General features: G+C 41.6%; 1 protein-coding gene across 2 annotated transcripts in view; it reads right to left on the reverse strand.

The window, feature by feature from the left end:
• The window catches only part of zc3h3 (zinc finger CCCH-type containing 3), a 79,611-nt gene that overhangs the window by 1,285 nt on the left and 63,392 nt on the right, over window positions 1–14,934 (reverse strand). For both annotated transcript variants that reach the window (XM_086268256.1, XM_086268255.1), the window contains exons 9-11: window positions 12,995–13,126; window positions 5,410–5,573; window positions 5,149–5,306 (exon numbers count right to left, since the gene is read on the reverse strand). In XM_086268256.1, the coding sequence (XP_086124382.1) occupies window positions 5,149–5,306; window positions 5,410–5,573; window positions 12,995–13,126 (454 nt within the window). The remainder of the gene's footprint in view (window positions 1–5,148; window positions 5,307–5,409; window positions 5,574–12,994; window positions 13,127–14,934) is intronic.

Below are 14,934 nucleotides of genomic sequence, written 5' to 3' on the forward strand. Positions count from 1 at the left end.
TGCTTGATTCCAAGTAAGATGAGGCTGGGGCCTTTCTGTGTGGCAACTGTACGTTATTTGAGGGGCTGTCACAGGGCAAGACGAAGGGTACACCTTGGACAGGTAATTCACACTCAAATCTGGGGTGAAATTAGAACTGCCAGGTAACCTAAGATGCATGTCCGTGGACTGTGGGAGAAAGAGTACACAGACATGTTAGTGTACTCTGACTTTGTTAGTCCAAGGTATACACCCTGCATCTTGCACTATGACAACCCCCTCCCCTCTGTAATCCTATATTATTAAAAAAAAATGGATGGATGGTTATGAGAAACAGACTCTCTCAGGTGAAAAACACCAGCTTTATGAATATGCAGCAGGAATAGGAACAAGCTGCTGTGAAAGTTACTGACATAAGTTGACATGTCATTAGAATCCCAAAAAGCAGGATTCTTCTCCTTTTATTGGCCCTTTAGTCAATGAAATGATGAACAGCTAATCAAAACTGGCAGCAAGAGCAGTCTGAGATGGCGTACCTGTGCCAAGGCTGAAAATGGTCTCCACATTATGCAGGAACTGGGTTGCTTGATTATATTTGATAAAAGGAGTATGCAGTACCTTTCTTAGGCTTTCTTGAATGACTTACTGATGGAAACATCATTTTGTCATCATACATTCAAAAAGTAAGAGTTAAAAAAATCAAGACATACATTTCTAAACATACTGGACTAAGTAAAGTCTTCATGTGGCACACAGACTTTACATATTTTTTCCACAGTGTGCTTAGCTAACTTTTTAGCAGTTTTCTCGCACCGTGAAAGTGACAAAAAAGTTTTTCATGCCTTCAGTGAGAATAGCTGAGTTAGAATTGCAGTGAGTGATATTAAGATTATATACAGTAGAAAAATGGTGGTTTTCTACTGTTTAGTAGAAAACTGCCTTATTGATATTAAGAGTCGTGACTGGTTCTGTATGACTTGAACTACTCTTTAGCATAATGACTTTATCAAGGAGAAAATGTCATTTTTAAATGGATACTTAGAGCAAGGAGACTATCCAACTGTCCAATTCTAATTTCAGTCATTTTTGCCGTCACTCTTAATTATCCATTGCCTTTTACTTGTTTAAATCATCAGACAAAATTAGTGAAATCATAACACAAACTGTGTGAAAAGATAGATTTGTGGAATGTGTGGTCAAACAGGTTGAACACAGATGTTAGATGCAAACAAATGCTGCACTGGAAGTGACAACCAGTTGGTGAGTATGTGTATGTTTAGCAGGCAGGGGCAGGTGGATGGGTGAAGCCTGGTGAAAGCAAGGGAGGGGGATGGGATGGCCTCTGTCCTAATCCACTATCTTTCAAGTCTGTCAACAGAGAGCTCAGCTGTGCCATCCAGCCATAAACTGAAATATTATTACCTCTGTCCTCTGAGCATTATTACTCCTCCACTGAGCGTCACCAGACACACTCTAAAGCTCACCTCCTGATCATTATTATCTGTCTACAGCTCAGACAGACCACCACTCCCCAGTCCCACGAATTAAGCAATGATGTATTCATGACAAAAAAGAACCTCCTACAAAGCATCTGTGGACAATACACCTCTGTGTCAGCACTTTTACACCAAATGAATCGCAGTTAGTCCTCTTAAGGAATATTCTATGACAGCTTACCTTTTGCCATGACTGCTAATTTAAACATTCTACCACATTTGGAGATATGAAGTAACAATGACTCTCAGAATCTATGGTTGTAAAAAAATCTACCAGATTATCTACAAGTGGAAAAACGTTGATCCCCACAACATTGAATGAAACATTATTGTGTGCACATCACTGTAGCAGAACATGACTGGACAACTATTAATAAAAGACAATTCAGGACACCAGTGTGTAGAAGCTTTGAGTTCAGATAGTTCATAAAGATGGGATCAGAAGTATTTGGACGATGGCACATTTTGCAGTTTTGCCTCTGTACACCACCTTGCTTTTCAAACGATATGTGATTGAACTTTGTTTGCCTGCGGGACTCCAGAAGCAACTAATAGGTACTGGTAGGATAAGGGGGCCGCTGCTCTGGAAGTACCTTAAGCAAAAACTTCAATGGAACAAGGCTTTCGATTGACCTCAAAGTGATTCTGGCAAACTGTCAGACGAGTCAGGAGTGAAAAGCAGCACTTGGGATGCTGCTGACTTCAACTGAAGGTATATGAGATTCGCCCTCAATTCCCTAAGACTCTGGATGTTGTGAGGCTGTCTTGTATGACATGTCTCTGCAATGTTGCATACAAATCTAGGGAGGTGCCTCTAGATTAGCAGATTTGAATGATGGCTTCCCTGTTCAACAGGACAGTCCATCCTTTAGTTGAACCTCAGATTTAGGAGGAACAATAAGGGGTTTTTGGACATTGGACAAGCTCTTTATCCTTTTGAGGAGACTTTGCACAGTCTACATATATCTTACTGACTTGGACATCGCAGTATCCGGTGGAGGCACTTCGGCAGTATGGTGTATCTGGCTTGCTATAAAGCACCATTTGGCCCCTGTACAGCCGCAGTGAGGCGGACTCCTTGCCAGTGGGTTTTGGACTCCATTAAGGCTGCCCCTTTTCATTGAATCTGTTCAGAATTTTTAACTGGCAGAATATCTAGGAATAGCAGGGCTCTAGAGTGCGACCAATTTGATCGCAAATTCAACCAAATTTTTCAGTGGTGCGACTAACAAAAATTCTAGGTTGCACCGGTGCAACCAACAGCTGTTCGAGTCTCCGTGTGGTCAACAACATACACACATTATGCCTCTATCGTGGTCTAAACCAATCAGAGATAGTCAGCGGCGGGACCTCTCTGATTGGCCGTGGTCCAGATATTTCTGTAGTCCTTTGTGTGTACGTTCAAAAGTGCAGGTGGATAGAGGGAGGTGAGTAGCTTGAATAAAGCGATATCAATTCATTAAATCCTGAATCGACTTTTATTAATGTATTTTGCCAGAAACGCTCACAAAACTATTTCAACAACCACCAAACAGCAAATGAGAACAGGTAAGCAGATTCTGCACAAAGACGTAAACACAGAGCGCGGACCCGACGCATCAGAATCAGCTTTCTCTTTCTCGGTTTTCTCACCCGATGGCACGTACGTGTACACACCCTTGGGGCTGGAAGCCGACAGCTCACTGATTCTGATGTGTCGGCGTGTCCGCGCTTTGCGTTTACATCTTTTTTGCGCTAGATTCTGAGCTGCAGGTTTTGTCTCTCTCCAACCAAAATTCACTGAACCAGCAGCAAAAGAAGATCCGAACTGTGCTTCACATTTGATAAATGTCGTCATTAATTCCCTCTGACTTCTGCTGTTTTGCTTCCAACATGAAGCAAAACAGCATTATTCATTCGCTTATTACACACCAGTCTACCGTTGTTTACAGCGCTGTCGGCCGCCGTCTATATATATATTTTTAGAACTCAAATAACCTCGTGCAAGAGAGCCTAATTTCTGCTGTTCAATACTGAAGAAATGTATACTTTTTAAAATTATGTAAAATTGCAGAATATTTTTAAGGTTATCTGCTATAAAAAGCCAGGCCAGGAAAATCTGATTCATGTTTTTCTGTTTTATCCTCAGTTACTTTGACACAAAGGCATCTGCTGTGATGCTCACACCTCTGATGAAGTCTCACAGTGTCAGTACTGATAGATGATCAGAAATATAATACTTATGACTGTCTGAGGCAAAATTGAATCGAATCACCTAACAGGTCGTAACAGGAGGCTGATGTGATGATTAAGTTTAACATTGCCTACAATATTGTCAAAGAATGCCAAAACACTTTAAGCACAAGCACTTTTTCAGTAACTTATCTTTCTTGTAGAACTGTGCTCCAAATAAAGAACTTTGTGTTGGCAAGATTGTTAGTTAATCCTTTACAAATCAATATTGTCTGTATGGACAGCAGTTTCCCCCCTTAAAAAGTGCACATGTAAAACTGCGGTGTTAAGTGATGCGGGTTAAAAATTTGGGTGCGCCTAACTTTTGTACTGGTGCGCCAGTGCAAACGTGGCAAAAGGTTAGTCTAGAGCCCTGCATAGGCAGGTGGTAGACTTTATCTCTGATGGCCTTTGCTTTTTATAGTTGATATGGTTCTTTGTAACCCAAATAATTTTCTTAGGGATTAATAAAATATGCTGATTCTGATTAGCTTCATGAGGTGGTGACCTCCAGCTTGCACTGCAGCAGTTTAATGCTAAGTGAGGGGAAAGACAATAAGCACCTCCATAAATTCCAGATATTTAATCTGCTCAGTTTGCCACGAGATAATGACAGAATAGGACTCCATGAAACTGTTTGTCCATCAGTTATTCAGTTACAATTGAACCTCTGGAACTAGGGACTGCAATTCAACTGCATCTTAATTATTTGACGAAAAACAATCAAGGTGGTATACAGAGACAAAATTCCAAAAACTGCGTCCAACTGTCTAAAAAAAAAAAAAGACTTAAGTGCTTACTGAGACCTATGCACCTTTACTCATTAATTTATAGTGCAAAATCTTTGCTACTGTATAAAAAGCAAATAAGCAAAAATAATGCAGCAATGACTGCATTATTAGAGCCAGAAGGTTATTCTTGTCCCTTCTGGCTTCTCAATAATCATCAGTCAGACTGTATGTGTTTCTCTACCAAACCTCTTAATGTTTGAATTCAGGTGTTCATTGAATTGAGTCCCATTGCCACAGGTGTATAAAATCAAGCACCTAGCCACGCAGTCTGCCCTTACAAACATTTGTGAAAGAACAGGTTGTTCTGATACTGTAATAGGATGCCACCATTGCAACAAGTCAGGTCATGACATGTCTTCTCTCCAAGATATCTCACGATCAGCTGTAAGCAGTTTAATTGTGAAGTGTTAATGAACCACAGGAAGTCTAACACTACGTAAAGTTACAGAGCGGGGTTTCAGAGTGCTGAGTTGTAAAAGTCACTGACTCTCTGCTGATTTAATAACTACAAACGACAAAAACTGAACTGAGGGATTCGTGACATCTGTTTCTTTGGCTGAGCAGCTACTGTAGTTGTAATATGAAGGTGACCTGGTATTTTTTGTCCATACAGTGCACTATGTTAACTTATGTGACCATTGCTCTCTGGGTTTTGTTGTTGATGCTTATACCTTTGACTTGCACTGCATCAGTAGGAAGCGTGTCTGGTGCATCTGCCTCCTCTGGAGAGCTGGAGAGGGAGATAAATGAGGGCAGCACCAACGAACCTGTGGAGGGCATCCCCAGTGATGCTTGAGAATCCTGTGGCATCACAACAGACAGATGGGGTCTGACAGAAGGGTGGAAAAAAGCCAACAAAACAAAACATAACATAATTAGTCACATGACCAAAGTTTTACAAGTCATGATAAAGATCGATTTAAATTTTAGACCTCTTCAGAGGATCCTTGGTGCGTGCTTTCTTAGCTGGAGGGGTCACACTGTTGCTGGCGCGGCGTTTGACTCGTTGGCGGTGCTGCAACTTACAGCGTGAGCCATGTGGGCAGGAGCCCGTCTTAGAGAAGTCTGGACACACTAGAGTGTGTTTCTTCTTACACTGGTGATAATAAAACACACACACAATCAGGTTTGTAGTTTCACTGCAGACATGAAGAAAGTGACAACTTGTGTCATCACAAATATGGTCAATATGAGTGGATTAATGTCTAACATCTATAAAACATGTGACCTAGTGTACCTTTATTTGTTTAAGTCTGTCTGTCCACATAAGAGACATGTTAAATATTCATATTACGCTGACTACTGTCATGCTTGTCACTACAGTCATCAATCTTGAGATTGTACTGCATAATGCAACCACTTATTTAAGGGGGTGTTTTTGTTTTGAGTTTGTCTGGGATGGGCCACACGTTCTAACTCCTCAGGTTCAAGTCTCTTAGAGAAACACTCTACACCCAAAACATCTCAAATCCAGGAACCACACACACCACGCAGTCCTCCCAGAGATCTGCTCCTATGTTACTGGTGCCAGAAACCACAGGACCCCTCAAAGATTTCAGGGGTCAATGCCCAACAAGTCAGTTTGCAGCATGCGAGGGACTTGCACAATTTCAGGCAGGTGGCATAAATAAAGGGGCAGACTGGTATAGTTTAAGTATCAAAGACTTTCACTTATTGGAGGATGGTAATGAATTTCTGACCATAGTTTATTTTTCTTCCTGATGTGATACAAAATTTTACTAATCTAGAACATTATGAAACTCGGTTTTGGCAGCTTGGAATATTAAACAACACTGTTCTGTATGTGTAGTGGTATTGAAGTTACTATCAGCACCAGTATAAAAACACAGTAAGAGATGACACTTTATTTGAGATGTAATTAAAGACTGCTTCATGAAGACCTGCACAGCATTTTAGTCATTTTAATGGCTCAATCTTAAGATCTGAAAGGAAACTGTAAAAGACAGAAATCCATTTCTGAGTAGTCAGCTGATTTCACATATACTGAACAGGCCTATGACAGGATTTTAAGTGGTAAAAGTGAGGCCCACCTCCTGATTAGGTGCTTTATATGACCCTCCTTTGTAAGTTACCTCTTTTAAAGAGACTATGTCTGTGCCACCCGTCTCTTTTTACATGCAAGCTGAGAAAGTGGGTCATTCTGGGGAGTAGTGTGCAAGAGAGAGCGATGCATGTTTGCAAGTGAGTGTGTATGACAGTGTAATACGGGTGTAAATTGGTAGCTTCATTCTCCACGAGATCCGATCCCTCCCACCTGTCAGAAAAGCTAATTATATTCACTCTGGGGTACAGGCTGCAGGGAGCGCGCGCATGTGTGTTTGTGCGCATCTGTGGAGGGATGACGAGTGCAGGACTGGGAAGCACACCAGAAATAGCGTGTATCAAGGGTTGGTGTGTCTGTGTGTGTGTAGGGGTGAGGGATCTCAGGATCGATTTTCCAAGAACACTGTGGACTCTTGGTCAACTCTCTCTGGAGCCCAGTGGCCCTGACTTGCTGCCATCAGAGCTCCTCTCACCATCCTCACACTGATGTTCCTGCACCCCTTGGTGCCAGGACGGCCCAGGATCAGCTTGCTGTCAAATGTTTCCCTGGATCATCTTATAGGGCTGCGGTTTTGTCACACTTCTCTAAACTAATCAGGTCCTCTACTAGGGCCCATAATGACGATTCCCATTTGGTGCATGACGCCACCATGAAACCTAACAGGTCTCCTGTTATGATGTACCACAAGGCATCATTTTAATAGATTCAGCTCATTTTTACTGGTACTGAAACAATTCTGCAATCATAAAGAGATTCAAGTTATACTACTATAAAATACAAATCACTAGATTTTCAGACTTTGACAGATTTTGTTTTGCATTTTCACTTGACATACATTACCAAAATGGACAGAAACACTGGCAAGTCTTCACAAGCCTTGCAAAACCACAAACTTCTCTTACACTTCCACAGCTTTGTTTGTAGTGATGCTGTGCATTAAGCTGAGCATGCACCGAGCAGGTAAACTGCCTGACTAATCACAGACTTGCTTTAATGCTCTCCAAATTTAACAAGTCTCTGCTTTATAAAAACTTAAAGCAGATGGTAGCTGCAAAAAGCACATTGTTATGCACTTTTTTAAGCATACTATTTGTGTTTTTAAAAGACTTTATTAGTCCCAAAACAAATATAATTGTCACTATTTGGCAAACAGTTGGTTTATAAGAGACAAAAGTTACCTAACACAAATAAAGGTCATGTTTTCAGTTCAACATTGATATTGGATGACTCTTGTGACATCAAATTTGAGCAAATATTTTTCAGAAAGTTTGGTAGCGGATAAAGTGCTCAGTGCTGTTCTAACACTATTTAAAATGTAAATAAAAACAAAATGAAATGATTTGCATTTACAGAAAGAACAAATCTAATGTCTAATGTCAAAACTATAAATTGTATTTAAAAAAAAAAAAAATCAATGCACTCCATTTGTTTTAGATGCCAAAAAGAGGTTTGAAAAAAAAGTTGAAACATGGACATATTTACTACTGCGCTGCATCTCCTCTTTTAAAGACTACAGTGTCTCAACATTTCAGAGCTTGCTTCATGATGTTTTTAATTTGGCAAGTTACTAAATGTTTTCAAGGGGTGACAGTTCAAAGCTTTGAACTGTCACCCACTAATCTGAATTACATTTGATATTTTCCTTTTAATAATTACACAGGGTGGCACAGCGGCTAGCACTGTTGCCTTACAATCAAAGGGTCCTGGGCAGGACAAGGGTCTCCCTGTGCCAGCGTGGATTCTCTCCAAGTACTCCGGTTTCCTCCAATAGTCTGAAGACATGCATGTTAGGTTGAATGGTGATTCTAAATTGGCTCTAGGTGTGAGTGTGAATGCTTGTCTGTCTCAATACTCTAGGCCTGCCACAGACTAGTGACCTCTCAAGGATGTACCCTGCTTCTTGCCCTGTAACAGCTGGGATGGCTCCAGCACCACTGCGACTGCAGTGAATAAGAGGGAGAAAATAGACGGATGGACAGAAAATAATTATACAATAACCAGTTGTGCAAAGGGATAACTGGTTTTCTTTAGTTTTCCCTTTGCTCGCATGTTTTTTTTAAAAATGTGTTGCTGGTCTCATATTTGAAATATATTATTTTTTCAAAAATAATTCAATTTTTTATCAAATTGATGTATTGTTTTTTTCATCAGTTAGAATGAAAAACAGGACTTTAATGATTTTTGGATTATAGCATTGTGTTGTGTTTTACATTTTACATTGCCTTCTAACTTTCTTTCATATTGCTTATATAAAACAATTTGGAAGAAAGCTAGGATCAGTCCTGACAACTGACAGACAGCTATGCAGAGACGGGAAACTCTGCACACTCTGCACATCTAAATACACAATGTATGTAATAAAAGGATCATGTCTCTGTCACATACATCAACTTCTCCCAGCATGTGCTCGCAACCCTATTATCAAAGTTCTTAAAACTGCCACGTATCTATCAATTAAGAAAGAGGACAGAGTCCTCAGGACTAGGCTGTGTTAAAACTGAAGAGTTAAAACAGGGAGGTAGTTGTATTGAAACAAAGTGTCAGAGAAATGGACTGTAAAAGCTCACTCGTCTTTCCTGAAGCTCCATACATCCTCATTTTCATAAAAAGACAGAAAGAGCGAGAAAGAAAGAGAGAGAGAGAGTAAGAGACGAAATGGGAGAAAAGAGCTAAAGTGGACAGAACATCTTTATCCCACACCAAGTTAACAATTTTCCACTTGATTTAAGGAATGCTGGGATGTCTCTGGGGCCTATTAGAGAGCTCTCTGCTGGGCCAAAACCAGGAAGAGTCAGCACATTTACCAAGAGACTGAAAGAAGGCGCAAAAGAAGCAAGAAAGAGAAGAAGGGAGGGAGGGTGGGAGATGGAAAAGACAGTAAAATGAAAAAAGAGGATATCATATGCATTTACAACTTGGGCATTAAGCCAACAATCGTTGAGAGCAACTTACAGTGAATGGAAGAGAACAATAATTGAGCACAGGTTGACATATTACTAAGATTACAAACTGAAAAAGGGAGAAAAAGGAGGAATTTACCATGTCGCTACACTTCAGGCTGTGATCAGATCGACATTACTATCCTCCTAATTTATTTCAATAATGCAGTGCGAGTGCCGATGCAGAATTCTTAGGTTTACGAACGAGCAAAGCGCTCCTGTTGCATCGAATTTTAGCAAAAAAAAGGGAACCTGGCTTCACTTGTTGGGCACAATTCTAAGATCTTTTTGCCTGTGATTAGTTTATCGTTTATGTACAGCAAACATTCTTGATGCTCACTAATTTACAAAATGATCATTTAGATAGGAGGAAATAAAAGCTGCTCCGACATCTTTAGGAATATCTGGTCACTTGGTGTCAGGATTTGGCAAGGATGTGAAATTCAAGCGAGTCCTCCAAGACCAGAACTTATCTCCGTATAAAATATATAAACAGCACAACTGCATCAAGACAAACCTTTGAGTTTTTACTAACGAAAAAAAAAAATCAGGATATCACAGTACAAGAAAAAATGGGTTGTTAAAGTTTGGAGCGTGGCCCAACTTCAAAGACCAACACAACATCGCCACTAGAAGCCCAAGACAGACAACGCACAGTGAGAGAGGCTGTGCTCTCTAAAGCAGCTGCATAGGGCCCAAATACACACACTAAACCAACTTTCTCTCAGGCCGTGCATCAAGGAGCTCAAACCGAAGTGTTGACCCTGGATATACCTCTACACAGCAAAATCTCCAGTGTTAAATTAACACTAGAGAGTGTCTATATGGGTCCACTCCTCTGAGTGTTAAATACAACACTGTTGAGTGTTAAATTAACACTGTTGACAGTGTTATATGTTTAAAAGTAACCTAGTCAGTTTTGAAGATTAACAATGGCTAACCCTGAGCAGTGCTGATTTTCTAACACTGGAATATTTCTAACATTTTGAGTTATTGAGTTATTAAGATGGACTCAGTCAGGTTCTGTGTAGCAGATTAGTAACAAACCATATGAAGTCTTGCAGCAAACTACAAAAGAAAACTGAACCTCGAGCAGTTTTTGAGCAAAGTCTGTTTTCCAGTAGCCAAATAATGTTAGAGATTAGTATTTTCACTGGGCTCTGTCCTGGCCCATACCCAGGTGTGCTGACACACAGCAAACTTCAAGATGTTTTATCATTGAACAGAGGAACTCTGTATCAACAATCTCACCCTGAATGATGAATTCAGAGAGGACAGACAGAACATGATCCTGACTGGTAACCAAAGTCAAATCAGTTATGTTCGTTCATCTTTATGGGCTTGTTCCCTTAACTTTTTCATCATTTTCTACATTTTATATCTACTTTTTCTCTGTTTTCCTCTTTATTTCCTATATTTATTTTCATTTTCACTTGAACAGACAAGGAAAGACTGAAGGTGAGAGCAAACCAATAGCGTATATACAGTTTTTCCCCCGCTGGTGGGAAGAAGGTGCATATAAAAAGGCTCAATTCGCTTTCGTTATCATGAGGCCAAACAGCAGCTCAGACAGCTCTCTGCTGCACACTGGCTCAGATGCTGTTTCAACCACCTGAAGCAGAGAAGAGCCTATGAAAGCCAACTATTTAGCCAATCTTCCAAAAACTATGGATGACTGGCCACGGCCAACAATCACAGGTGACTGTGAGTTTCATGTGTTAAGAAACCTGGAAGAAGATAGACCTCATGAAGGAGCTACAGCCAACTAAAAATTAAATTCGGGGAGTAAGATGCAGTGGAGAAATTTAGGAAAGCAGAGAAAGAGCTGCAAAGGGGGTGCACATGAGACAACACTGGGATGATACAGGATGGTAGTGGGTCTACGAGGAGAAGGATGAGGAAGGGGGAGGAGGATGGAGGATGGAGGACAGGAGCAGACTTAACCCCTGAGATGCTGAAGTGTCTGCCTGCCTGGCCCATAGTGCCATCCTCAGCAGTTTTCCCATCTATAATTACTGCCTGCTATCCATCATAGAGCCGCCAGAGCATCGCAGCGCACCGCTCTATAAACACACACACACGCACTCAGGCACAAACACACACAGGGGAAAATCACAGACCTAAGCACTTCAGCTAATAGAATAAATATTAATATCCCTTTTGTTTTCTATATCCTCATTTCCCCATGCAATATTTAAATGAGGTCTGACAGTGTGAAAAAGCATCTGTTTCACACTCAAAAATAAGCACAACGAAGAGAAGGGAGCCAGAGATGGATGCAAAAACACAAGGGTGGGGTGGGAGGTGGTGGGGTGGGGGCAGGAGTGGAGGGTGTGTTTGAGGTTGACACGCGGGCAGCAAGTGCGTGTGGTGACTTAAGGATCGTGAGTTCAGTGGAAGTGGTTTTCTTACCCATCAGACCCTCAATGTGTCACTCAGACACTACAGTTATGCCATTATGGATCACCACCCCCTGCAGCTGTTCCTGCCTGTGTGTCAGTGTGTACATGTGCGTTTCTGTGTGTGTGTTCGGGGGTGGGGGTGGAACCACTTGTTTACCTAAGCCTTAAGTTCAGGGAAACTTTATACATGTTATATAATCCGTATGCTCAAATTGAGGAGCACAGCTTAAAGAAAGAACTCTGAAATCAGATCACAGCGTCAGTGCAGGACTGAAACCAAATTTAGAGCCAAACTCACAGGTTTAACCGTGATCCACGTTAAACCTGTGAGTTTCAACTGATCATTGCACGTGTCTCTAATCTCACCTGCACTGGTAACCGGCCAAAAGGTGTCCCTACAACATCCAGCTCAACCAATGAAGAGAGAGAAAGTACAAAAGTGACAGGAAATAATCCCCAAGCACCGGACATTCATGGATGTTGTTTTCCTAGCTAAATCTGGTCAGGCAGTCATGGCTTTAAAACAGACGTCACCTTCACATCTAAATTTGAGAAGTTAACTCAGCATGAATCCATGCTTACCCACTGAGCAAATTCTATCAGTGTAGTCTGAATGCAAAAAGCAGAATGATGGCAGTAACGCCAAATCCAGACTCAATTCTGATTACTTAATTAAAAAATTAGCTTAAACAGAAAAGAGAAACAGCCAAGTTCACCATGAAGAGAGTGACACATTAACAAAAAACATCAGAGATCCCAAAAGCATACATGGTGGCTGGAGTGAGGAGTTTTTAAACACTCATTTTCACTCCGAAAGAAGCTTTTTGTCTATTTTGACTTCTGTCATTTCGACTGCAGGGACTAATGAACAGCACAAGTGCAAATTATGTTGTTTTACACATTTGTGATGCTGCTCCATGTGCAGTGTGCAGCAGAGACCTACACCATGTGGACATGGGTTTAAAAAGCTCTGTGTAAAATCTATAGATTACCAACACACCATCATGATAGAACCTGCTGCGATCATAAACAAACTGTGGCATAGAGTCTGTAAAATCTAATGCCCTTTAACAAATTAAAAATGTTTTTGTGCATTTGTTTGAGTTTTTACCTTCTCTCCCTCAGGACAGTAACCTTTTACAAAGTCTTGGCACACTTCAGCTTTGCGGGACACGTAGACATGACTGTAGGGACAGTCACTGTTGTTACAGATGCCCTTCAGGAAGTAGGAACACACCGGCATCTGGGAAGAGACAGACATGTGCGTGTATACCATGTGAACCTGACAAATGTTCACAGTGCTTAGTACATACAAGCAGAAAGTAAAGTGTGGAGGATGGTTTATGAATTAGAGAACCCAATGACAATACATAATTTCACAGCAGTGTTTTATGTAAAACCATCATCACAGAGAGGAAGATTGCAGGGGTGATGAGGTGACATGAGATTATACAACTTTATAAACAGACATGCAGTTCTAAAAACCACCACTAGACGTGTCCCGTGTGCCAAGTGATCTGTCACACCGAGCAGCTAAATGACCTTAATTGCAGTTGACAGCAGCGGAGCAAGAGTGAATGTGTGTCTTGACAGCATGTGTGCAGAGAGATCGACTGATTTGGGTGCAGGGGTGAGCCTGGTGGTGACCGGTCTAAATATACCTCTGAGGGGGATTCAGTGAAGAAAGATGAGAGAGGAGGCGGATTGTGAGAGGGACTCCACCTCGTTGAGATAGGATCAGTTCTACCTAATTAACTGCTACAGAAATATTTATCCAGGCTGAAGCTCGTCCAGCTCTCATGATTTGTTTATGTGAACTGGATGTGTGCGCAGACTGAGCCAAGGGTGGAGAGCAAGTGGTGAGCGAGATGGTTGTTGGGGGCCATGCCAGGTGGAGTTGGTTCAGGGGTATTTGGTTTCGAAGTATTTGTGGTAATGGGGAGACTGGACGGTGGGGTGCAGGAATTGGGATTCTACACTAGTGCCTGGATCAAGTTCGGAGGGGTGCTAGCTGCATAAGCCTGCACCCCCTTTCTGTCCACATACAGTCCTGCTTAAGGAAACTGCATGAAATCAGAGCGGGTGTATCCCATGAAGGGAGGGGCCAAAGGCTTGGGGTGGGGGTCTGGGTGTGGGGGAAACTGGCATTACAAATAGACAGCTGGGCTCTCAGCACTTACAGGCAGCGGTGTGACAACACACATGTGCGCAGAGCTTTGTGTGTGTGAAGGGTGAGGCAGCAGAGCACCTGTTGGAGGGCTACTTGTCTCAAAGAGAGAGGAAAAAAAGCTTTCCCTTTTTTAGTTTCAACACTTTCCCTGTTTGGTGTTGGTGAACAAATAAAATGTATCTATTTTTCTTTTAAAACAGCTACAAGAACATTCATATATGGCCTGCATTTGTATAGCACTTTTCTAGTCCGTAAGGGCCCCAAAGCGCTTCACACTACATTCAGTCATTCACCCATTCACACACACATTCACACACTGGCGATGGCAAGCTACATTGTAGCCACAGCTGCCCTGGGGCGCACTGACAGAGGCGAGGCTGCCGGACACTGGCGCCACCGGGCCCTCTGACCACCACCAGTAGGCAAACATGGGGTTAGTATCTTGCCCAAGGATATTTGGGCCTCCTGTCAATAGCCAGGAGGCAGCCTGGGATCGAACCACCGACCTTCTGATTAGTGGCTGACCTGCTCTGCCACCTGAGCTACAGCCACCCGATATACTGCACATCTTTGCCATGGTGACAATATCCTCCAAACGACAGATGAATTGTGTTTGTGGATACAGATTGGTGTGTAATATTTTCAAGAGAAAATCAAGATAATGTCTCCAATATTTTTTTTTCCCGCAATTTGAGATGTACTGAAGATATGATGCAAAACCTTTATCTGTTCACAGTAGTTAGTAGATAAAGTTGCTGTTTTTCCTCCTAAAAGATCAGATAAAAAAAAAAAAAAAAAGAGCACCAGATTTGGCCAAACTCAACCTGTGGAAAAAAATTATTTTAGATGCATTTATCACTTTAATCAGTCTAGCTAATACC

The sequence above is a fragment of the Aulonocara sp. 'chitande type north' Nkhata Bay genome, linkage group LG17, assembly GCF_057382095.1.
Source record: "Aulonocara sp. 'chitande type north' Nkhata Bay isolate Kocher_YH1m ecotype deep benthic linkage group LG17, A_spYH_male_GT1.1, whole genome shotgun sequence".
In the NCBI taxonomy this organism is placed as follows: Eukaryota; Metazoa; Chordata; class Actinopteri; order Cichliformes; family Cichlidae; genus Aulonocara; species Aulonocara sp. 'chitande type north' Nkhata Bay.